This window comes from Ctenocephalides felis, unplaced genomic scaffold (assembly GCF_003426905.1).
Source record: "Ctenocephalides felis isolate EL2017-DRISC unplaced genomic scaffold, ASM342690v1 CF-g0.4_SCAFFOLD_01886, whole genome shotgun sequence".
Classification (NCBI taxonomy): domain Eukaryota; kingdom Metazoa; phylum Arthropoda; class Insecta; order Siphonaptera; family Pulicidae; genus Ctenocephalides; species Ctenocephalides felis.
Window position 1 is genome coordinate 163,323,396 of NW_020538040.1, and position 27,811 is coordinate 163,351,206.

A 27,811-nucleotide genomic window follows, 5' to 3' on the forward strand; every position below is an offset into this window, starting at 1 on the left:
CGTCATATGTGCGTCAAGTAAATAGATGGTGTGCATTCTGTATAGTGAGTGAACTATGTAATGAGAAACTTGCTCAGGACTATAGATACTCGTAAATAGAATAGAGAATAGAATATCTGCAGTAGACAATTTATTTTTTTTCGATTTTTTTTCATATCTTACACAGAGGCGTGTTTCCGACGAATACGGAAAATTTTATGAACAACTTCATGGCATCGTGCCTTAAGGCAAGTTACTGGAACTTTTTGTACCAAAATTTGAAATTCTTAAAGAAGATTCTTTTTTTATAACTTTGAAAAAATAGAGTCTTGAGAATTGTAAAATTAAAAAAAAAATTTACTTTATGAAAAATTTTAATTTTTTCTATACCTTAATATTTTGGAAATTTTGAACTTTTTCTCAAAGCAATCGCGATACGTTAGCTGCATGGAAACGAAATGTAGAAGCGCGTTAGCGCCGTGTTGCAGAATAACGGATAAACAATGGTACGGAACCCATAGAAATGTAAACAAAAGTTCTTATCATTAAAATATCTATAGAAATTTTGATAATTTCATGTGCATATGTTTAATGATCATTTTTGTCCGCCAAATGGATCTACCACCCCGAAAATTCAGCAGGTTTTTATTTAGTCAATACAAATAAAACGCTTTTTGAATCATTCAAATCGGGCGCTCCGTTCTCTCAAAAATTAAATTAAATCGGTTGATACGTGTTCTCGAAATCGTCGACGAAAAATTGTATCCGTGCATAGATAAACACGCACACAAGCATCAATTTTTGCTAAGCTATGTCCAAATTTTCAGAAGCCTCTGAAACGTAAAGATAGTTAAAAAATTTAATTTTTGATTTTTTTGCGATTACTATAACTTACCCTACGGGAAGTTACAAAATATATAATATTGTTGCCAATTATGACAATAAAAAATTCAAAGTTGAAAGTATTTTTCAAATTTTATGCGTAGATGGGCAATGCTTCTATGTATACAGTAGACTTCAATTATTCCTACTTCTCAATACGATTTCTCCATAATATGCAACTTTACTCGTTTCTTGCATGAAACGTACTCTTGGTGCGAAATTGTCTTAACAGGGTTTGTATATTAAATTAGGGGGAGTCCATTAATCACGTGAGCTTTTTAGGAAGAGGGGGAGCGGGGGTTGACAAAATATCACGAAATATCATGTGAGGGAGGGAGGGGTATAATAAGATATCACGTTGATTTATTTTTTACCTGATTTTTTTTTAATCCAAACATTTTCAGAAAAAAAAAACAAATTTTACAATTTTTTCACGTAACTAAAAATGCACGTGATGTACCACGAATCACTAATGACGAGGAAGGGTCCAAAAATCCTTAAAAAATCGATCACGTTAATGGACCCATATTTTCTGTTGACCTTACAATAAGTAAATTATTCGGCTAATAGTTTTTTTTTTCAATGTTGGTAATTTTGTAAGATTAGTCTCTAAGGCCTTCTACTACATGCGAAACTTGGGGGAAGGGGTATGACAAAAAATCACAAAATATTACGAGAAGGAGGGGAGGTCTTGTAAGCCATTACGTGTATTCATTTTTTTACCAGAATTTAAAAAAAATCCAAAATTGTTCAAAAACTAAAAAAAAATGAGAATTTTTATGGGTACTAAAAGTCTTTGTGATGTTTGGTGGGGTTGGAGGTGGTGATTTCAAATATCACAAGAGGGAGGGTGTTAAAAAATATTTAAAAATCGATCACGTAATCAATAGGCGGCCCCTCTCATACGGTTTTATAATTACTACTAAAATTATTTATATGACCTTGAACATTGCTGACGTTTAAACTTGTTTATTCAAAAGCTAAATGTAAATTGCACTTATAGCGAAAATGTTCGAAAATCATAAATTTTATTATCGATATATTTCTCAGTTTATTGTTTTTCAATTACAATCAATGCCATTAAATTAATTATTTGTTTTCATAGAGTAGTTAGTTACTGCGTTGGCTCCAATACAGTCAGTCTTTATTTATGTTCCACTTTACGAAACATTTAAAGTGTGCACTCATTAACTTGGCACCATATCTCATTGTTTCATTTCTGCATGCTGCCTGCATATTGTGTACGTTAGATTCAAAATGTAGAACTGAAAACAAACATAATCGAGTCTAACGAGAGGCTAATTGCGTAATTAGCAGCCACTACGACATATTTTGAAGCAGAACATTTAGTGATGGAAATGTTAATGTTGACATGTAATAGATGGAATCGTGGGTGATTAAGTTTTAGCTATAAATTTATTATTTATATCATTAACACACGTACTCGTCATACTATTTATAGTTCAATAACTTCAATTGTGACAGCTTTTTTATATTGAGTTGGATACTAACAAGGGAATCCTCAGGTTTACTCTTCTGTGATTTTGATGAAACTTCGCATGGTGATAGAGTTGGTAGTCAAATCGAACCCCATAAAATATTATAGGCCGTTTTAAGCTTAGAAGGGTTGGACCAACTTGGAGTAGGTAGATTTAACGTAGTCCAAATGTAATAGTAGTAGTTTAGTTGTCCATCGATAAAATAGAATTTTTTGATCCATTGTGTAAATTTTGCCTTAAAGAAGCAGGTGTGTCAAATTTGGTTTGCCAATTTTTGTTCTGATTATTTTTCACTCAAAGATAAAAACGCTCTGGTTGTCCAGTGGAAGTTGATTAAAAAAGAATTGTCTACTTTGAACTGTTATTACCAACCAATTCTGATGTCTACATTGAACAACTAATAAAGTTAATCAATGCAGTTGAAAAAAAGCGGCCTGGAATAGCAAATCCAAACGGTGATTTATTCCATTATTGACATCACAAATATTTGGCAAAAAAAGCTATTGGATATAGGTTGGTATGTTTTACCATATCCACCATATCTAACTGACCTTGCACCTTCTGATTACTTTTTGTTTTGATCTTTACAAAACTCATTGAATGGTAATCAAGTCAATGATTATGATAGTGTCAAATTATATCTGGTTCAGGTTTTTGCTAATAAAAACCAGAAGTTTTATGAAAGTGAGATGATGCTGCTGCTTGAAAGATGACAAAAAGTCATTGATCAAAATGGGCAATCACAAAATAAAGTTACTCAGTCATATCATATAATTGATTCTCTAATAAAAATCCGCAATTACTTAGTTGCCAACATAATAAATTTATATATGCAGTAATTTCCTTTTTAGCGCTGCTTTGGTTTAGCACTGCTTCTATTGTTGAAGATATAGTAAGTTTTATGAAACAAACAGGTCATTCAAATAATAGTCTTTCTCAAAATATTTTATTCCATACCTAATGTTGCAACAAAAATCTTACAAAACACATACCTACTATTGTGTCATTGATATTGAATAATCTACAACTCACAATGATCTAGAGGCGTACGTTATTGATATGATTCCATTTTGATTTATATGAATGATTTAGTATCTATTTCTGCATTTATGACGATGATCTTTATGGCGTCGCGCTTTTCTCGGAATGATATGAGAACAGATTTCCTCATACGAGTACGTCATCTTTTAAGTCTGCCGACGGATTATTGCACGAGAAATGTAGTATTTATATCTCTATACTCTGATTCCAGCTGAATGGATTGTTAGACACCGATAACCAACTATATATAAATGCATTTGATGTGTGTTTAAATTCCTTCCTTGCGTTCGAATGTTACCACATTTTTTATATCAATGGTAGTAATAGTTTATTAATTTTTACAGATTGTATTATTAGATGTCTATTTTTTCTAGATGTGATTACAGTTTTACATGATTTTAATTTGTACTTTTACTTATTTCGCAGCAATACCTGGGTAGGCTTTTTTTACTTGCAAACATATTTTTGACCATTTACAATTTTGATGCAATGCAGTAGCAATTTCTATTTTTACTTAAAAATGATGATCAAAAATATATTTTCAGTTGCAAATATGTAGCTTTTGGACACTACCGCGCACTCTGTAAGACTTTAAGCTGATTTTGTGAGATGCTATCTTTAATCACAAAATTTATTTAGCTTTTTTGAATCATGAGATTCCTTCAAACCGTTTATCGGTACAGACTTTGATTTTTCCTAAAATATGGAGAAAATAACTTAATCCATTTGAATAGAATGTAATTTACCACACTGCACATTCCCAATTGAATTGCAATTTAAAGCAAATTTAAATATGTAATAAAAAAGTAATTATGTAGTTTTTAATAAAACGTGGAAATATATAATAGAGTAGGGCGGCTCACAATGGTCCAATTTGACATTAAACAACAATCGAACTATGTTCAGTAAAATTCCCAGTTAATTTTTAATTATATAAATATATTTTTTACTACTTTTCTAAAATTTGTTAGATGTCCCATGGGCGTGGTGAGAAGTAAAATCCAGAAGACAAACATTTTTTAATTTTAAACGGATTTTACGAAATAATAGCTACATTATTTAACCAATGTAAGATAAAAATTTAATTGAAATATTTGTACAAATATTTTATTGTATATAACTTTGATCTAGTATTTCGAAAGAAATATTTCCAAATAGAGGTAAATAACTAATGATTTATCTATTGTCAAATCGTTTTTTTTAACTTATGAACCGATTCTGATGTAAAATAGACCAGTGTTATGGTAAGGCTATGTTACATTTCAGTTTTCATACAAAATGCTACCAAATACAGCAAATTTCATGTATTTGCTGTGCAACCCGGCATGGATCAGGCGTTTTACACATAAAATGTAACTTCACTCACATGTTATCCAGCATTATCTCAAGGATGTAGTTACGATAATATCGTTTTTTTACATTTGTGCGTTTTTTAGGTTAGGTGTTCCATCTAAAACGCCTGACTGCATAGCAGCCACATAGGATTTGACAGTTTTTAGTACCACTTTATACGACAACTGCTACATAACATTGCCTTGCCATAAAAGTGGTCTATTTTACGACAGAATCAGCCTTTTACTTGTATTTTTTATTTACTATTACTCATTGTTTACAACTTTGCCAATATAAGGGTTTTGTTGGTCCTTTTTACCCCACCGATATGTAAGATTGTATAGAGGATATATAAAAAAACTGTTGAATCCAAGTTAAAAATAATCAGACATCTTATAAAACAATTAAATAACGTATACCTAAAAATTATATTCAGGTATCATCATCTACCAAAGAAAAAAAATCTGGGCATGAATTGATACGCCTGATAGCGACGTCGTAAGGATTAAGGTAATGGCTGGTTACACATTTTTTGTCTTATACTTTAAAATAGTATCATTGAAGAAATCTGTACTTCGCTTGTTTTTGAGATAATGTTGGTTTATTCTTTTACCCGCGGACCTTCAAGACCCGCTCTCACATATATAAGAATTTCGGTATTTCAAACAAACTAGCTTATAAATACGTAAAACTTAGTTTTGATCATAAAACGGGCAGTTCCCATCTTATCTACATATTTCCATTATGGACATACACTACTAAGAATTGGTAACTGTTACATTCATTTTGTAGTATTCTATTTTGACAATAAAATGAGAATGTTCTTGCAGATGAAAGCCTATTATAGTTTAGTGTTTATAATTTCGTGTTAATGCAAAATTAATAAATTTCGTTTAAAAAAAGTATTTTCTAAAACCATGTAGGATCGAAATCGAGTACCGTGTAAAATAGGGGCAGGGGTATAGGTGTATGTAATATATACGGAAAATTTAATATAAAATATGTAAGAAAAAACTGAAAGTATTACAAAAAACAATAATATACCAATTGATTTCGAATGAGTGAGCATTCTCTTCTAATGAGAAACGTTTACATCGGCTTCTCTCTGTTTTACATGATGCGTAGTATAATAGTCGGGCCGTTTCGTCCTTTGAGATCTATTCTGACACACATATCGAAGAATGCGTCTGCATATAAAACACTTGGTGTGTGACATCACATGTAAACATACGATCAGGGCCGTTTGAGTGCACATAGTACACTTACAATTAGTATGAAAACAAGGAAACATTAAATGATTATTCTAAAACGCACTTATAAGGATAATTAGAACATTTAAAACAACTGCGGTAAACATTTTTATGAGTTTAACACGTTGATCATTATGTCAGTCATATGTGTCTGACGCTAAGAACTCTGCATGAGCTATGACCGATAATATGTTTTACTAAGCTAAGCTAAAAATTTCTTAGCTTTCAAGAAATAAGCTTTAACATAGGGCCATGCCAGTCATATATGTGTGACATCAAAAATAGTTTTTGTAGATAGTATCTTACATCTAAAGATATGAACACAGCACAAAGGTTGCACTAAAATTGATACCACTAACTTGTCTATCTATAATCATGAATCTTTTTCCTTTTTATGTAAATAGCAAAAATAATGAGAATTTTGTTTCACAAAGATATAGAAAAAATTAAAGTATTTTTGCAAAGAAACATTTAATAGCTATGGTGTCTGAGGCTTATATGAACACATGTGGGTTAAACAGTTTTTCTAATGGACATTCGTGGATAGCAAACGGTGTTTTCCAGGAATTTTGACTTGATACATTTTTAATTAAATTATCTAAGTTATCATGGCCCATGTAAAAAATTTTCAGATAGTTGTCCTGGTGTTACTTCTATTTTGTTATTTTAAATTATCAGTTTCTTTGTTATTGATAATAACTCATAGTACTTTTTACATGTTCTTGTATATTTTTAAAACTATTGTAATACATTCTTTTGACGATTATTATTTTTAGATCATATTATTTTTTTCTGGTTTTCTTGATTTTTCAGTCTAATTCTTGGTTGATTTTTCATGATTTTTTCTAGATTTCAAATTTTTTTTAGCTGCTCTTATTTTCTCAATTAATTTTTCTAATGCATAAATTTTAAGTTTATTTTTTTAAACAACTTTTGTAATTTCGTTTTCGTAATTTCAACTGTAGAAGTTTGTTTTCGCTAGAAAATCCGATTCGCAAAATTTAATTTTTTTCGCATTTCAAGTCATTCTGAATCGTTTAACACGAAAATTAGATTAAAAGTACATAACACAAAAATTAGAAAAAAAATGTTATTTGGCTAGTTGGTGAGAAGTTCAGCTTTTATCGAGGTTTTCTCAAAAATGGTTACACCGATTACAAAAATTTAAAAACCATTTGGTAAAACTAGATATGACGCCTAGCCGTTTCTTTTGAATTAACAAAAAAGTGCAAAATTCTAGGATTTTGTCAAATGTCCTAAACACATATAATTTTAAAAAGATATCATATCAACCAAAGATACAGGGTGCGCTATTTATATGTGGTCAATGGAAATGTTGAACAATTTGAAATTAAAAATTGTTCAAGTTATTCAACATTTCCATTGACAACATATTCCTTTGACTCTTCATATTGACCAGTTGGTAATCGTTGTTTGTGAAGATCGACCAGATTCTTTTTGATTACTAATTATTATTATTAATTTTTTATTTTTTTGTAAATTTTGATAAAACTACTAACTACTTTGACGATTTGGTTGGTGGTTTCAAAACTGTATCATGACAATTTCAAGAGTTGATAAATTTTAGTAGATTATTCACACTTGTCGGGAAGTTTATGCAATTTACTTTAACGCAAAACATATCTTAATCATTTTATATTTTTATATAGAACAATTTAAATTTCGTTATCATATTCTTAGTTCATCTTATTTGAAGTTATGTATTACAACCATAAATAAATTTTCTTTACGGAATTTTCTTCTGCAAATGCGACCCTGAAGGCGACACTTTGCCGGTTACGAAATCGTCTTAGTGACCAGATGCTCACAGTTAAAAGGGATATTTATTATGTCATGGGAATAGAAGCTTTCTTTCCTCTCGGCTTGAAAAAGAACGCCATACGTGTTAATATATCAGTTATAACTAGAATCGTTGAAATATCGCTACTGCTATTTTTACATGAAAAGCGAGATGAAGTGAGATGAGTTATTCTTTTTAAATTGGAATTTGAGGTAACACACATTGGCTGTTAATATAAACATATTTATAGTTGTGGACTATATATATCTATATCTTCAAAGGCAAAACATCAATTCAAATGCAAAAGATTTTTTGAGAATTTTTATTATTTATCAGTCATCAGTGGATACATGTAAATACAACTTGAATGGTGAAATATATGAAATTTGAATTAAGATTTAATTACGAGCAAAAGGTTTGACTGAACTTTGCCAACTACTAATCAACACTCTTCCAACTGATATCTTTCGAATGGTTTTTAAATTTTCGGTTCAGGATTTTGCGAAAACATGGACGAAATATTTTGCACTTCTCTCCTAATTCTTCGTCTATATATAGAATAGCTTAGAACGGGGCTTATAGGTCCGTGGATAAACAGGTCCACCAATATTATGTCAATAACGAGCAAAGTATACACTTTTTAGTGATACTATTTCAAAGTAGAAGGCAAAAAATGTGTAAATCAGCCATCACCTTAATTATTGTGACGTTATTTTCAGGAGATAAACGGAAGTTTATCAATTAATTATACCATAAGATTTGTTTTTCCTTGTCAGTTTTTCCTTTTTGAGCTCTTGTATGTAGTTTACGAAACTCGAACTTGAAATTTTTAGGTGCAGGTGTTATTTAATTATTTTGAAGATGTATTGTTTTTTTACAACAGATTCAACAGGATTTTTTATATAACCTTTATAAAAGTGGGTGGACCAATTAATCCTTTACATTGGTAAAGGTGCAAACAATAAGAAATTGTAAATATAAAAGTAAATTAAGTTTAAAAAGGCAATTTTACAAAAGACGAATTAATAGTTTTTCTACCTGTACTGATATTTTTTTCTAAATACCAGATCAAGGTTATATACAATAAAATCTTTGTAAAAAATGTTCCCATAAAGTTTGTATTGCACATTGGTTAAATAATGTAGCTATTATTCTGTGAAATCTCTTTAAATTCAAAAATGAGACATTGAATTTGTTTGCCCCTTGGCTGTCCTTTCTCATCCCCCCTGCTAGGGATAAATCAGACAGCTACAACAAATTTAAAAAAAATAGTAAAAAAATATATTTTTTTTAATTAGGAGTTAACTGTGAATTTTACTGATTATAGTTCGATAGTTGTTTGTTTGATACATGTTATGTGTTGTCATTTAGAAAATATAACTACTGAAAGTCAAATTAGACCTTTGTACCCCGCTCTATCTTAGATATATATATATATATATATATATATATATATATATATATCTTATTTATAAAATTATTATGTACGGATGTATGAATTCAAACTTCTCCTACACGTTTATTCAGATTTTGATAAATCTTTTTGAAGTTTGTTAAGGCAATTTTTAAGATGTGATGAAGTATTAAAATATAGTAATGATATAGAAATAAATGGAAAAAATTGCAAAGAACGACATATCATTGTTTGACATTGGAAACATTTTGACACATGAGAACTGTCATCTGCCAAAAATACTTGAAATCACTTGAAATTTGAATTTAGGCTGAATTATGAGCCTAGACAATATCAGAATATAATATATTCATGATTATGAGTGAGGAAAATGTAATGTCCACATTATTAATGCTGAAAAGCAGCTGAGATGTGCCAGTAATTAAAATAATATAATATACAATAATTGGAACTTTTGTAGATATTGGTACAGGACAACTTCTGTCGGGTCAGCTAGTATATATATATCCGTATATTACTTATATTGCATTATACTAGGTTATAATATGTGATGGTATGTAGCTGTATGAAAACAATCTATAAATAGCCGCTGAGCATTAAATAAATAAATTAATTAATTAATATTTTTTAAATATCTGGCTTTGCAAGAGCTCTGAATCCATTGTCGAGTGAATGTCATCATCTCTCGAATTGTATCAGGCCGATGCGATGATTTCGAATCACGTGCATCATTCGGAAAAGCTTGCCAAACCGCACTCGAGCAGGCAGATTGGGTTGGCGCTTGTCTCGGAGACGGAGAATTACTCATACAATCATTGAATAACATCACTTAAAAGTAATTGAATTAATCGATATGATTGCTTTACGGAAGAAATCGTAAAAACTCCAAATCTGTAGGCGTATAACGCGTGCGGCACACATTAAATGACACTTTAATTGTACTACTGCAGGAACATTGCTTTTTTCTTCTTCAGAATAATGAACCAAATCTATGCAGTTTTTTTTGAATAATTAAAATAGCTTAATTATATTTATTTTATATCTTCCATGACAAATGTAAACTACATATAATCATGTAATCGCAAACAAAATTTAAACAAGACATTCATGTAATTGACCTATAAATAAAATATCACTCGGTTTGCACATACAGGTTGCTTGGCGATTAAAAATAACAAAACACAAATGTCAGGATTTTTATAGTTTATTACAGAATTGGGGAGCGGTCACGGTGACCATTACCCCAAGAAGTGATTTTATAGTCTATTAATTAAATGTATATTTCTTATACGTGACACGACATTATATATATTGAACAAAACAGAAATTGAACAAACAACTTGCTTGATTTTTGAGTTAGCAAATTAAGTAGAATTTCTACTCTACTCGAATTTATAGCTCGAATATTTATTGAGCATACAAAGTGATACTGATAAGATGAATTATGATGAACAGGCAATGACCTGAAATAATATTTATTGTTGATTACGGCTTGCTTATAAATGAATGAATAAATAAGTAAATAAATAAACAAACTATAGCATATAATAATTTAAAGAATATCAAACGACTAATTTTCAATACATTTATTATAAGTATGCTGACAAAATATTGCTATTATATTCTGATTATGACTAACGATAAGAGACTGTAAGGATTTTGTTAATTGAATTGACTAAAAACTATTAAAACACATAATATATTACCACGACTGGCTTAAATTGATTAAATATTAAACAGAAAACATTTACTGAATACATATTTGAATAATAATTATAAATGAACTGAGTATTGTGGTCTAGAATTTGTAAAAAATCGATTAAGGTTTTTGGATATTTTCAAAGTTTAACTATTCAAGCATATATGTACAACAGGATTTTTCAAAAATTAAACTATTTTTGAAAATATAGCTGTTTGATCACAATAATCCTCCTCCGTTTCCTTTCTTTTTCTTACTTTTTTGGAATAATACCCACGATTTCTAAATTTCTACTAGACCAATTTACTCGATATTCTTATTATAAGACTCTCTTTCTCTTTAGTGAGAAGTACGCTTATCCTAAAACTGCAATTTTAACTATTTCTATAAATTCTAGAATAATAAAAATTTGGCATTTTTTTTTTGACAGTCGCTATTTGGTGAAAAACATATATCTTTAACATGTCCGTAGTTGACACAAATGCGACATTAATCTAATTTAATGATTAATTAGAGGATCATAGTCATGGTTATGGTTAGGTGGCAATTTTTGGGACCCTTTACTCCATCACCTTCTAGAATTAAAACTTTGACTACTTTGCTTTTTCTAAATTCTACACACACGCACACACACACACACACATATATATATATATATATATATATATATATATATCAATTTCCTCAATAAAGTGACCCTTATACATTACGTTCGTATTGGTTAATGGTGCTAAATATTCGAGCAATGTGTAATAACGAATTCGCGCGGATTATAAACGTATCCGTTACCATGTGCAATATTTTGAAACATTATCGAATATTTCTGTATTTAATGTTCAGCAAGCTTACGGCGTGTTTAATACAAAACATGCGCAACATTCCGATATCGATGTTTAAACTATGGATCTATTTCGGAATGGATAGTTTATCGTGTGTTTCGCGCTGTTCATCCTCGTTTGACCCAGATTTGATAACTAAGCTACGCACAGGAAAAAACGCTATTGGGAAAATATAACAAGCTTTCATAAAAAATCATTATTTAGCACAATGAATGTCAACAATATGTCTGAACTTTACAGACGCCTGACATATGTTTTGAACTGGCCTATATTACGGAAACAATATCACTTTGGTGGCTTCGAATATCAACGGCTCATCCGAGTAGACTTAAATAGTAGAGGAATTCTTTAAAATTTGTAGGACATCTGTGAATAATTTTTCTGCTAAACTCGTTCTAATACTGGAACTGATATAATAGATTGCGAGCTTTATAATACATTTTTAGAATATTCATTCCAGAGAACTGAGAACAAATTAACAAACTAATAATAATAATAAGTTGTATAAAATTGTAGGACATCAGGGATAATTTTTTCTGCTAAACTTATTCTAATACTGGAACTGATTTAATAGATTGCGAGCTTTATAATCAATTTTCAGAATATTTCATTCCAGAGAACTATAACAAACTAACAAACTAATAATAATAAGTTTTCTAAAAACACAGACTTTGAACGAAAATATGATTTGCGAAGAAAAAGTGCCATAAAGCCTAAAAGTTTATTTTCATATTAACACTTTAAAAAAGTTGATTTTTTGAATTTTTAATAACACTTGCATCCAAATGTTTTATTATCGCATTCGGTCTGTAAGTGATTACGGGGCTATTTTGAGAAATATTAATATTGGTATTTAATAAGAATCTACACACATACACACAAACAGCTATATAGGTTAGAGCAGGGTTTGAAGGCCCGCGGGTAAAAAGGTTCACATCAATATTTTAAAAACAATAAAGTTAGGCATTTTTAACAACTATATTGGAGCAGTTATCACGAGATAAACCGCTATATTTCTATAGCAAAAGTATTTTCTTTTGTTATTTTTTGTTGTTGTGAGCACTGTTGTTTAGATTACGAGATCTTAATATAATTTTTAAGTACGTTATCTAATTATTTTGTAAGGCGTATTATTGGGTTAAATTCACCAGATGTTTTTATATAACTTCTATAATAGCTTCTATAATATGGATGGGGTAAAAATGACCAACTGAATTTTTACTCTGACAAAAGTTCCGAGATTAATTGTAGCAAATAAAAATGTTAAGAAAGCAATTTTGCAAAAAATATATTAAAATAATTGTTTTTTTAACTTTGCTGATGAATGTTTTCGACGAAATACCAAATCAAGGTTACATACAGTGTTATCTTTGTGCCCATTACATTTATATTTTGCATTGGTTGAATTATGTAGCTGTTATTTCGTAAAATACATTTAAAATTAAAAATAAGATATTGAACTTGTTTGCCCTCCGGACGTTCCTATTCACCTCGTCTATGGGGTAAAAAGGGCCAGGTGACAATTTTTTGAAAAATAGCAAATTAAACATTTCTATTGTAGAATTAGTTGAGAAATTAACTGAACATAGTCAGATAGTTCCTCGTTTGATATGTGCTATTTGTTGTGATATAATCGGTTTGGTTTTCATAATATAATTGCTTAAATTTATATTGGATTTTTGTGCCCTGCCCTACCCTTATACGCATTTTAAATATTGTATTCATAAATATTTAATGCTTTATTTATTTATTTATTATTAAGCTAGATATTCAATCAATAATATATATGTACTTCTGCAGCTTATAAATTTGGGGCTGTAGTTAAATTTTAAAATCATCGTTTTACGGCATAGGTGATTACTATAAATAACAATTCTTATGAGTGTTTTAATGTTTCTAGTATAAAGGACGATTTTAATTCATTTTTTTGTTTTTAATTTATTGATTAATTTGTTTTTGAATTTTTGATATTTTTACAATTCTAAAGTTCGATCAATTTATACGGATTCAATTATTGTTAGTACAAAATAATTTTCAGAAAAATATCGCTCTAAAGACTTTTGTCGCATTGAATCTGTCTCAACATCATCTCAAGTAAATTGCAGTTGATTTTATTATTGGTTATATATTTTATTTGAAATATACAGCATCATGCTAAGTTGGACTTTTACACAAGGTAGATGTTGTTCTGTTGTGATCGAGAATCCACAGAAATAATTACTTTGTAATATTACTTTTGATTTCTTCTAAGTCTTGTTTAACCCATGGACAATGTAAGCACGTGCCAAACTAATTAAAGTGTTAAAATAAAAGTTTATTTAACACTTCGTCAAATAGCATCTTTACGGATATAGAATCTATATACAACTCGCGTTGTAATTTGACGACTTCGTCTCGTAAATAATTTCGAAAATAGCAATCACAACGGGAATATGATATACGTTTTATGAGGCAACACATTACTGTTCGATTCCATCGTAAACATAAAATAGGACCAATTTCAATAGTCTATTACTAAATATATCGGAACTTCTTGCGTACAGTAAGTTCTATAAGTCATAAATGAAGTTGCAGATGGAAATTTTTCACTTGAATTGTCTATCTTTAGATAAATGAAATATTCCAAAGGTTTTCTGAATTTTAAATAAAAAATCACAAAACAACTTCTGTAGTTTCTATCTTGCTATAAAATTATTATAATGTGTTAATTTAGCAGTTTATTTTATTCAGACAAGTGATCAAGGATATTCATAATGACTGATAGTGATATCGAAGTCCCAGTCCAATATATTTTTCTTATAAAAAGAGCTTTTAAGCATTATCTGTAATTTACGCCTCGAGTCCAATTCAGTACATTTTTTCTAAAAAAAGCTTCTCAGCATTATTTGTAATTTTTAGCTCGAGTTGAATTCAATAAATTTATTAATAAAGCAAATTTTTATGTATTATTTGCAGATTATAGAATCAGTTCAATTCAATGCATTTTATTCATAAAGAGAGCTTTTAAGCATTATTTGCAGTTCACAGTTTTAGTCAAATTCAATACACTTTATAAAAAGAGCTTTCAAGAATTATACGCAGTTTACATCTTGAGTCCAATACAATTTTCTTTTTTTTTATAAAGAGAGCTTTTAAGCATCATTTGCAATTTACTGCTTCAGCCCAATTCAATACATTTCTTATAAAGAGAGCTCTTAGGTATTATTTGCATTTTACAGCTTTAGTCCAATTTTTTACACGTTTGTAGAGAGTGTTTTTAAGCTTTATTTGCATTTTCTAGTTAAAGTCCAATTTAATGCATTTTTATAAAAGGAGACCTTAAGCATTATTTGCAATTTACAGCTCAAGTCCAAGCTAATACATTTTTTATAAATAGAGCTTTTAAGCATTATTAGCTGTTTACAGCTTCAGTCAAATTCAATAATATATATTTTATAAAAAGGTCTTTTAAGCATTATTTGCAGTTTACAGCTTGAGTGCAACTTTACATACATTTCATTTATAAAGAGAGCTTTTGAGCATTATTTGCCATATACAACTCGAATTTATTCAATTTTTTATAAAGAGAGCTCTTGAGCATTATTTGCAGTTTACAGCTTGAATCCATTTCAATACATTTATTATAAAAAGAGCTTTTAAGTATTATTTGCAGTTTACACCTTGAGTCCAATTTAAGCATTATTCACAGTTTACATCTTGAGTCCAATTTAAGCATTATTCACAGTTTATATATTTTAGTTTTACATGAGAGCTTTTAAGCATTATTTGCAGTTTAATTCATTTTTGTTATATGGAGAGCTTTTAAACATTATTTGCTTTACACAATTGATGAAACTGTTAATCGTGAGTTTAATCTAATGCATTTTTTTTATAAAACTAAATTTCAAACTATTTATATTTGCAACTTTCAAGTTTATACATCCATTGTTTTTACAATCATACATTGTATTGTGTATATAAGTGGCTCAAGAAATAAAAATTCAAGAATAGATGTCGAATATTTTTTTGATTTAAGTTTTTATTTAAGTTAACTGTTTTGATTTAAACTATAACTTTAAGCAGAAAGATGATATAGTATTTGTTGTTTTTGTGTACTACGTAATTGTTAATATTAATTTAATTATTTTTTTAAACAAATAAGCTGCTTTATTATTTTAAATATGTTTTAGCTTTAAATAAAAGCTATCAATATCTATGTATGCACACACATCCAATTTTTCAATGTACATATTGTGACGATAATCATAATTATCGTCGTATTGATAATTATTGTCGCCTGATGGTCGTCAACCCCAGGGTACACCCCTACCACTACCCCTAAATATCTATTGGTTCTTGGGGTCCATCAGAGAGACGCTCCGGAGATCCTGGCAATTAAGAAGTTAGAGCCAACGAAGACGTATCCCATAGGCGAACGCCTTGGGATACGTTAGTGTTAGTTGTGTGTGTGTTGTGCAACAAGGCAGGTCCAGCTTAAAGGTCAGATTATGTAAATTATAAGCTGTAGCTATTCTCCCCATATACTCAGATATTCGTATAAGCATAAGATATAAGAATAAGAAGTATTAGTTAGGGAACATTGACTGTATGCAAGTACAGTCAAGTTCCACAAATACATACGCAATGAATTATTAATTATTTAAATAGAGTTAGTTATGAAAGTAATCTTGGTTTCATTCGTATAGTAGCTACTAACCCCCACAGGTAATTACAGGTACTTAAGAGGGCGATTGGAGTGTTGAGGTAACCCTTCGTAATGGGGTTGCAAGGCTAGAATATAATATTTGGCAGCCATTGCATACCCCAAGAAGGGGACTTCAATCAACCCCCATTTGTCACAATGATGAAAGCGTATTCGATCCCCAACTTACATTTTTTTTATTTTATATTTAAATAATATTTAATAAAAAACCAAGCGAGTAGGCTCCCACTGTATACGTGTTTCGGTTGTATTTTAATGTGTTCGTAATTTTTATAGAAGTTTGTCGGAATAAATCAAATTTTAAACGTCGCGCAAATTCTTTATGTGTGTGTATTTTTGTATATGTATCGCTACATGTGTTTATCTGTAGTTTTGTTTCTTAAAAGCGCGAGTTTCCCATTATTTTGAAATTATAAATATTGATTTGATTTTAAATAAGGCTTGAGTATGAAATTTTAATAGATGCTGTATTTTAATGTATTTATTAAACTTTATTATCTTTTTCGCGCTCTTTTTTGGTGCGTTGTAAATAGTTTTGAATATTCAATAGTATGAAATTTATAAAATAACAAAATTGTATTTTTTTTAATCGAATTCAATTTTAATTCTTGCTCTAATAAGTTAATTCTATTTTTTTCTCCCCAATTTTTTTTTACTGTATTACAAATTATTACATTATAATGTTTGAGTAAGCAATAAAAAAATAAATAAATAAATAAGAATTATAAATTCATATAATCGTAGATGCAATTGCAATTTTTTTTCATTCATTTTATTTATTTTTTTTTTTTATTATAAAAATCGCGATAATATATCCACAAAAATATTTTTAATTTTCTAAAATAATATTCCAATAGTCGAATATATTTTTTCTAGTAAGCTCAAATATTGTACACTCTAGCGCACATACGCGCGGTCACGCAAAACGCATGGCCATTTTTCGGAGAAATTTAACTTTCAGCCTCTTTTTTAAGTGATTTTGACCTGGTCTGTGCGCGACCCAGACATGGTGTACAAGTGCAAAATTTCATACTCACACTCAGTGATTGTTAAACGGTTTGAAAATGTTCGCGCGCATAATGCATTTTGTTGTCATTTTTAACAATATTTGTAAACATAAGTACGGATATAAGTACTGATAAACACAAATAATTATAGCGGTTTTCATTTATTTTTGATTTAGTTTTCTTTTTATTCGCGGTTGTTAACAAACCCTGTAATTACCAAATTTTTCGATTTCAAAGACGAATGAGGCAAGATTACTTTTTATTTTTTACGTGCTATGAATAAAATAGTTAGGATAATTTAATTAAATTAAGGTCTACCATAAATTTAAAAAAAAAAGTCTGTTTCTTATTTTTGATTTTTTTTTTTTTTAATTATTAGTTCAGAACATTATGTAGACCAGGAAAGTTGTAAAAATTACTAAGTTTTTCTTTACTTATATAGATTAAATAGTTAGGATTTTCTAAATAAGTTAATGTTTACTAGAAAATAATTTGTTTTTCTTTTTTATGTTATAGTTGATAAATTACTTGAACTCTTATGAGAGTTTAGCTAAATAATTTGTTAACTTTTTTCAACTAGATTCATAGTATAAGAATTTTTACTTTTTATTTAATATAGAAAAATTTAATTTAAGTTGAAAATTATTTTATAATATTAATCAGTTTAAAAGTTTTTGATAGTTATCTGAATAAGTCAAGTTTTTGTCACTTTTGTTAGTCAAGTGTAAGATTAGCAATTTAACACGTTTTAACAAATTGCTATTATCGTTGGTTTTATTTTTAAGTAATTTTACGGGGGAGAATTAGCATAAAGACTAGCGTGCCTATGTGTAAAAGTGTAAGAATTTTGAGAAACTCACGGGGTGATATGTTTGGCGCGTACGAAACGCGTGCAGAGAGTCGACGTTTTTTGAGCCAGGCAGACAGTGCCGAATCGAATTTGTGTTATTCCTAACTGAGGAGAACTTTTTCAAATTATTGAAACATAGGCATGCTATTCATATCTGACCAGCTGGATTGTTGTATAATAAATAGGTATAGAGTAATTGGTTGGTAGTATTAGTATAGTTTTTTTTTCTTACTTCATATTTTATCGACGTGTATTGTCGTGTTTTTTTAAGATGATGCAATAATGAATTAGTTTTAATAATTTTGATAATGTTTTTCTTTTCTTTTTTAATATTTTCTTTCTTTTTATTATTACGCGTACTAATGTTGGCCTCAGTTCTGCCGGGTCACCATTGTCTGGTGCTCTATTCGCGGCTTTATCCGACCGATCCTATTACTAATAGTAGGATTGGGATATGATTTCTTTGCATAACGATCACAACGGCTATCGCGACCAGTCTAGTTATACATCGTATGCGGCACGGTAACGAAAGGACTAGCCAACCTTCGTTAATTAGAGCAGATTGCAGGCACAAAGTGTCTTTTAGAAGTCATATCTCTGCGGGCGCAGGGACACTGGTAAGGGTTTCACTCGGTCTTGCCAAGTACGGACCTGTACCCGACGGTTGGATAAACGCTCTAGTTGTGTGCGTCATACAGCTAGAACGGCCAGTGACACTCTTTCGCAGTTTTTTTTATCAAGTAGCTCTTTTTCGTCGCATTTGTCTAATTCTTATTAATTTTAATGTTTTATTATTCTATTATAAATTAGTTTTATATCATACGCGTAACTTCGTCACTTTTACTGTTTTTATCCTATTTATCATTATTGCATTATCCGTTTTGTTCGCCATTTTAATACATTCGAATAATGTTTTGTTTTTATATTTGTATATATCGTTGTGTCGTTTTTTCTTTTAGCCGTAGGTCGCGAAAGGTTTGGTTTGGTTTACGGATAGAGTTTATGGCCTATGTTACAAGGCGTTGAAGGTAATAAGAGTATAGAGGGCAAATTTAAAAAAAAGTTAATTATGTTATGGCACCCGATTGTATATGTATCAAGTATAATAGATTTATGTTAAGTATGAGAATGATTAGATATAAACTATTATTTTCGTCGTGTTTTTTTTTGTTTATTGATAATGTCACCGTAAATCAAACCAAACGAACGTTTGTAGTGTATTACCGCGTTTATACCGTCGGCGTGTTGTTTAATTTTCGTGACGCCCTTTTATATGGACAAAATACGATTTTATTTTTATTGAAAATACTTTAATTCTGTCTCGTCAATAGTTATTGGCTCGTGTTTTTGACCGCCCAATCCTGATTAAGGGGTCCGATATGGCAAACAAAATTAAAGAAAGAAATTAATAAAGGAAGCAAGCATGTATGGGTATTAGAGATAGGGCGAAAGAATAGGTATATTTGTATGAACAAATATATAAATTGAAGAATCGTGTCGTAGCCTTTACCACCTTTTTCTTAATTATTTATTTTCAATATTACTTTTTCTCTTTATTTTGTATAGTAATATACCGTAGGCAGCTCGGCCGTTGGTTGACGTAGCGTTAGTCCGAGCGGCCGGGACAAGCAGTAACGCTTGGGCATGAAACGTCCGGGCTCGTTTCATAAGAAATTAGATTGATACGACATGATTCATTTTTGTAGAGTAAAAGATTTTTTCGGCGTAGAAGTATATGATTGAGGAAAAAATCATTTACTATTTTTAAAATAATAATAATATAAGGTTTAGTCTTAAGATTCCCCTCCCCCTCCCTTAGATAGGTTGTAGAATTAAGTTTTAGAATATGTTAGGATATTTAGTCGTCATGGTGCAAGGAAGTTATAGTGGGATTTTTGTTTGTGGAGAGTAGGTTGTTGCAACGTAAATTATATAAATATAAGTCTGCAGGCTTATATCGGGACGCCATATCGGATGTACGTTTTTGTTTTATGCGTATATGAGAATTTTAATGTTTAAAGCTGGGCCCAGTTGTCCACGAGAACGGACCATTGAGATGTCCAAATCGATGGACGCGTACGGTTTCAATCGGGGAAACCGCCCTTAATCAAACCCGCAGCCGTCGAATTATTATGAGTATTATATTGAGTTATTTTGGGAATATTTTAAGAAGGTACCTTCAGTGAAACTGGAATGGCGCCATAGGTCGCACGTCGCCATTTCCCCGCGAAGGGGGCAACCTTTGAGGGCCCTTGTGCCGAGCTGGGGAACTCTGGGTGTGTCCCGCTTATACAGGTGATTGTAAGTGCCATTGTTTTTGGGTGGGCTTAAGCGGTCGGTCTAGTGTTATTATGGTTGGGGCGCTGCGGGGGGAGCAAGAAGGATAACTAGATCTTAGCCCCCATCTGTGGTCTTGTGTTTGGGGGGCAATCACACCAGTAGAGGCTGAATTACTGTAAATGTCGCGCTCGTTAGTCATCTAGTGATTTAAGTAATCGAGTTTAGTTTAAAGCAAATGTAAATTATTTTTTTTCTTATTGTTTATCGTCACATTAGTTACTTGTTTATGTTTTTTCACGCGTTACTTTATATTGTCCATATCATCGGGCTCATCGATTCTGGCGAACTAATTTTAATTTCGGGTTACGTTTTTTTCATAATAACTAATACTACAACCAAGAAAATAGGTAACAGCACACACACATAGGTTAGGTTTGTTTTCAAGATAGCGTGCTCCGAAAAAAAAAAACTGTACAAGAAAACGTTCTCTTTTTGTTAACATCTTAATTTTTCAACGTTAATTCCTTTTTTTTTGTATTGTAACATTATGCATAAATGCTAGTTTTTCTTTCGTGTTAAATTTTAATAACGTCGCGGTTTGAAGTTCATATAAGTACAGTTTTTTCTTTCTCAAACACGAGCTATTGGAAAACAAAATTAATTAAGTTTAGTTGACAGTCAAATTGACCCACATATATATTTAGTTTGATATTTGTTTTAAAGATTATGGTTGTCGATATATATTTTGTTTTATAGATTACTTATTATGTTTTTAATCGATTTTTTTTGTTTGTTGTCTAACAATCTTATTTATTAATAAATGGGAGAATAGCTAGTTAAGAACCCAAAACGACATAAATCTGACCGAAAGCACAATTACTGAAGGCACACAACTACAGTCTACGTTCGATTTCATATTAAGTAAACCAGGCTCTGGACGTGCGGCCAACAATTATGGATACCGCTACGGGGACCTCAAACATCGTTGGAAAGTAGCAACAATTTTTAGAGCCGAGGGCGGCTCTGGTGTGACAGGGGGGCGTGTGACGATAATCATAATTATCGTCGTATTGATAATTATTGTCGCCTGATGGTCGTCAACCCCAGGGTACACCCCTACCACTACCCCTAAGAAGTATTAGTTAGGGAACATTGACTGTATGCAAGTACAGTCAAGTTCCACAAATACATACGCAATGAATTATTAATTATTTAAATAGAGTTAGTTATGAAAGTAATCTTGGTTTCATTCGTATAGTAGCTACTAACCCCCACAGGTAATTACAGGTACTTAAGAGGGCGATTGGAGTGTTGAGGTAACCCTTCGTAATGGGGTTGCAAGGCTAGAATATAATATTTGGCAGCCATTGCATACCCCAAGAAGGGGACTTCAATCAACCCTTCTTGTCACAATATATACATACATATCAAGAGTAAACATCTAACTCTCGAAATAGTTAGTTCAATTATAATTTTTCGTGAATTTAAAATTTTGTACGAATTGATTTTTTACAAGTGTTTATTTAAACAAAAATGCTTCAAATAACGTAGAGTTCCTAAGGAAATAGACATCTTTATTGTTTCTTGAACCTACCACTTTTAAGCCGAAAAATTGTTACTAAAATTGAAAAAAACTACATAAATATTAACAATAATCTATCTTAAATGCCCTACATTCACCCACGTAGGAGACTCTTTGTCGCACGTAGAGTTCAATTGAAATTGATAGCATCAAGGAATTAAATTTGCCCCATTTCTGTATAAAACCAAACGCATACAAATACATTAAAACGATCCAAAAGCTCTCTCTATAATTGAAATAGTGAAATTATGTAAACTGTAAATGGAGAAAATTCATTTCATTGCTCGATATACATAAAGTACAAGACTCGCTAGATTCAAACTAAAATTTAATTCACAGTGGGAGAGCTAGGGGGTTAATGTAACAGGGGTAAGTAGTAACAGACTACTAGTTTTTCAATAGGATCGTAAACGAAATTAAAATATTTTTTTTGTCTCGATTGGACATGTAAACCGTCCTGCATGATATTGTCATAGCTACTGTCATGCAGGCTGACGCAGTGAACAGAATTGTGCAGATGCGTCATTTTTGCCAGGCTATATAGAATTTCGGTTAGCTTCATAATTATCGACTAATTTTAAATGTTATATTTTTTTTGTTTTAGATTTATCAATGTTTTATAACGTATTTCATATAATTTTAGTGATTGCTAAATTGTTTGAGTCATCTTTATTAATGTAAAAAAGATCACACCTCGGGTTAGTTGAAACATAACCTTGGGTCTAGTTGTAACATTACATGAATTAAATACAGATTTAAGTGAAGATTGGGTGGGATGTATAGTTTGCAAGATTTGTGCACGTGTAAATTGAGTTACATGAGACACTATGGGACCGATTCCGTCGCATAACAGAAAAATGTTATGGCAAGGCCATGTTATGAAAAACTTTACATACTGAATATTGACAAAAATCATGTGGTTGGTGCAGTCAGGCGTATTTCTCAAGTTGTCAGATAGAAAACCTTACCTACAAACCGCACAAATGTCAAAAAATGAACTTAGATAACAGGGTCTTTCTGATCTAGCTTCATAACATACGAGTGACGTTGCAGTTTATGTGTAAAACGCCTGAATGCACTGCAAATACATGACATTTTGACAGTATTTAGTATAATTCAGTAGTATAATGTATGGAAGTTGGAGCTTAACATGGCTCTGCCATAACATTTTTCTGTTATGCGGCAGAATCGGTTTCTATATCTTTATTTATATTAATTGTAGTTACTTAGTAACTTTGTTACTTAGTAACTGTAGTTACTTAGTTACTTTGATTTATCATTAAGAATTTATATTATAAGCGACAATATTATATTTATATTTATTTTAGTTTGCGTTGATGTATGAAAAGAATTGCTTAGAAACATGCCAATTTTCTTGAAAATAAGTAAAGAATAAATTATCAGGGTTTTATTGTCGTTTTTTATCCGTTTAAATATTCCCAAATACGGGGTAAGTTGTAACACCTCATATTTTCTAACAAATGATTTATTGTAAAATAATGAACGACAGTTGTGGAAATATTTTTACTTGATTCGGTAGAGTAATAGTTACAGCAACTATCCATCTTTATTTCGTTGAAATATAATCAGTGTTACGGGGTAAGTTGTAACACCGCACTTTTTCTAGAAAATGATTGTGAAATAATGAACAACGGTTGTAGCAATATTTTTACTTGATTTGCTAGAGTAATAGTTACAACAACTATCCAATTGTATTTTGTCAAAATATAATCAGTGATGCTCAAGATATATTAATTTAAAAAAAAAACTGTTACAACCGGCCCCTAGCTCCCCTACATTAATATTTAGCGTTAATTTATAAAGGATTTATTCACTTTTATATTGTACTTGATAATTTTTATTTAAAGTAATTGAAGATTCGTATTTCTATTTGTAATAAATATTAAATTTATTCTCAAAATGGTGTTTCATATTTGACATCCTATTGTTCCTGTGTTGAGGTTAGTTCAATTTCATAAATAAGATTACGACTTACCCCCAGACTTGAAAGTGAAGGAAACCTTTTCTTAAACATTTTGAACTTCAGTCCGTGAAAAGTCACAAATAAAGAGCACTCTATCGGCAACAGTAAAGCACCAAAAGTATATTTAAACAACTTATATTTCGACGCACGGATTTCGTATCGTTTCGGTTTTTTTAATAAAAAAAACAAACAATAATACACGTAAATAAAAATTTGACAAAATTTAATTGAAACTAATAAAAACACTCAACAATACATAAATCTCGCTTTGAGCTTTTTATTTATTATTCAATACTTAATCAACTTGAAGCGATCAGCGCACGATTCGAATCGAAAATATGAAATTTCGATCAATCAATACTAATGTCAATAGCGCGATTTTTCTGTTTTTGTGCGCTGACGCTGTTTTCCAAACGGGCGAGACTTTGTAACTGGGCAATGATGTGATGGGACAAAATACAATTTGAGATCATAGCCGATGGTCTTTAGGTGGTCGCCCAAAATAGCGCCTATGTTATGCCGCTATTTTCGAATTAGCGGACACTGAAAACGAGGAAGCACCAGCGGACGATACACTACATTCGCGCGACTGATTCGCATAGATAACAATCCTTTACGAACATTTAACTTGTTCCTAGTAAAAGAAATTTTGTTGTCTGTTTTTATAAATTTTGTTAACACATATTTTAATAGGATTGAGTAGGAGGGCCATGGTCTTGTAGTAACAGTTTTTTTAAGTAAAACTTCTTTAGGCGCGACTAGGGTGTAAATCCGTACAAATGCAACGGAAGTGCGTTACGGCAGAGTCGAGTGCCGATGATTCGTCATTCGCTCTCGATGATATCATTTCTATACGGATCGATTGTGATTAGTCGTCGTTATGTGAATAGAGATCTAACGATGTATGCGTACTGGCGTCAACGTTGTATGCGTATCGATATCAACAAGGAAGTCGGCATAGATAAATAAATTTTAAATTTTAAAGTTACATGTAGTACAAATCTTGATTTAATGAAAAGTGCCTGAATCAGAAGAATATTTTACCCTGTTTCTTGAAAATAATAAAACAAATTAAACATTTGTTTATTGATAAAAAATTATTTCTATATTATTCGTAGTTTCTATAAATCTTTGAAGTTATTAAAATGGAAAATATTATTTAGGCAAGACAGATTATACAGCTGTTCAAAGAATGAATGAATTATGTCGCGAAAGGGTAAAAAAATACAAGCAGTCGATGAATGTATGTCAATTTTAATTACATGAAGTTCTTCAAACACAATTATTACATGGATCAGTCAAGTTGCGAAAACAATAGTTGTTTAGGCGTTGTTTAACATCATCCACTGCGTGAACGAATATTATAAAAGCTATTAATCAGCAATTACTTCATTTCTCTAACGAAGGTTCATTTCTAAATGCTAATTACAATGACAAACCGATCGTGTCATATTTGAAGTATGACTTTAATTACATTGTTTTTAAATATTGTACATATTTTTAATGCTATTGTAATCAATCATTCAAATCGGTTGATCCGTGTTTTTGAAATTGTCGATGAAGAATTGTATTCATTCATTTTTTAAGGTATGCCAAAATATTAAAAAAAACCTTTGAAACTTCAAAGTATATAAAAATTTTTTTTTTCGATCTTTTGCGATTACTATAACTTACCCTACGGAAAATTAAAAATAATAAGTTTTTATGGACATTGTGTGTACTCTTTCCATATACCCAAAAAGCCAATAAAGTTATACAAAACATCTACCTTTTAGCTTTGTCAACACGTACCAAATATTTTTTTTAACTTTGGAATCATCAAAATTGTTCGATATGGTCTTACAAAAATGTGATATTTCTTATGCACGGTAATTAATATAACTACAATTGTCTTGAGCCTTGAAACATAAAATATATTAAATAAATAATTAAGAATTTTTATTTTATTAAAATAATTATCCTACAAAATGGTAGAAAAATAATTTTCATCATTTCTATTTCTATCTATGCAATCTAAACTATCCTTGATAAACATTGATCAGAATATATTTCGAAGAATTTAATTACAGTGACATAATTACTAAATATAGGATAGCTGTATTCCATCCGTAAATATTATGATCTAATTAAATATTGATATGAATTCTACTCATTAACCTAGAAAAATCGATGATAATAATAAAAATTACAGTGTGTGTTCGGATACAAATTTTAATCGACGATTCAGTGAACACGGATTAACCGATTTGAAGAATTCAAAAAGCATAAGATTCGAATTGACGGGGTGATTAGTTTTTGGCAGAAGCAGGTTTAATTTCCACGTGTCTTAAGGCACTATACCATGCACTACTAAGTTATAAATATTTTACAAAATTTAAGCATAAGGAGTGAATAACTTTATATATATATATATGTTCTTGGACAAACAATCATAATCTGAATGACAGCAAACAGAATTCAGGTATTCCATGAGCTGATGCTACGATTATTTTTACTGAAAAAAGTACCCAATGTTTCTCCTAATTTAGTTCGGATATAAAAAGGCAACCGAATTTTGGCCTCTTCTATTAGTTATTGTATTTTATTTTTTTGCAGTAATACCTGCAATAACTAGAAACATATTTTTGATCTATGATATGTGATTAAAACTGGTCCTTGATATAAGATATTTGAACTCAGAACCTTACGGTTGCAAGGCCGAGGCCTCAAGTTTTTCCCAAGGAGTGAACAACAACATTTATTTGATTCATTGCGGACAATATTATTCCCGCTGTTGTGCGTTGCAAAAATGCGTTGCAGTGTCAATTCATTCGATTGATATTCGATTATGTAATCGCTGAGATAGATATTGTGTTGTGAGGTCACACCGTTTGTTACTTATTGCTCTAATCAACTCAGGAATGCAGTTATGTAGAGGTCGCGTAGAACGGATTCGCTTCTTTTGACCCTTGCAGATATAGACTCCCACACACCGTTTTAGACCAACGGCCAGGGGATATAATAGAGACTTTTTAAAATAGAGATTATAACTAGTGGTGCATGGCATCGTGTTTTAAGGCAAATTGCTGGAACTTCCCGTACCAAAAATTAAAATTAAAAAAAATTTTTTTTTTGAAAACTTTGTGAAAAATGAGATTTTTGAAATTTTGAAATTTTGAAAAAATTGATTTATTTGAGCTATTTTTTTATATTTCGAATATTTTTTATACTTTAAATTTTTCTGAAAATATCAAAGCGCCGCATCGCAGCCTAACGGGTTAACATTGGTACGGAACCCATAGAAATGTAAACAAAATGTATACTTAATATTAAAATCTCTATAAAATATTTGATAATTCAATGTGCATATGTCTAATGATCATTTTTGACCGCCAAATGATTTTTTTTTACTTTTGTTACTCGATCTCTGAAGCTGCTAGACTTGCCTTTGCAAAAATTGTAACGGTACTTCATTTTCTCAATAAAAATAAAATGTTTTTTGAATTATTGAAATCGGACGCTCCGTTCTCTCAAAAACTGAATTACAATTTTCGACTTTTTTTGCTCTGTATTTTCGAAACGGCTAGACCTGCCTTTGCCAAAAACTAATCCGCATGTTCCCTTATCAATACGAATCGAATGTATTTTCAATTATTCAAATCGGTTGATTCCGAAATTCCGTGTTCCCGAA

General features: G+C 30.6%; 1 protein-coding gene across 1 annotated transcript in view; it reads right to left on the reverse strand.

Annotated features, from left to right (window-relative positions):
- Window positions 1–24,304, reverse strand: part of LOC113376733 (ankyrin-3-like) — a 123,473-nt gene extending 99,169 nt beyond the window's left edge. The window contains exon 1 of the mRNA XM_026616766.1: window positions 24,154–24,304. Within this exon, the coding sequence (XP_026472551.1) occupies window positions 24,154–24,192 (39 nt within the window). The 5' untranslated portion in view covers window positions 24,193–24,304. The remainder of the gene's footprint in view (window positions 1–24,153) is intronic.
- Between the last annotated feature and the right edge of the window lie 3,507 nt (window positions 24,305–27,811).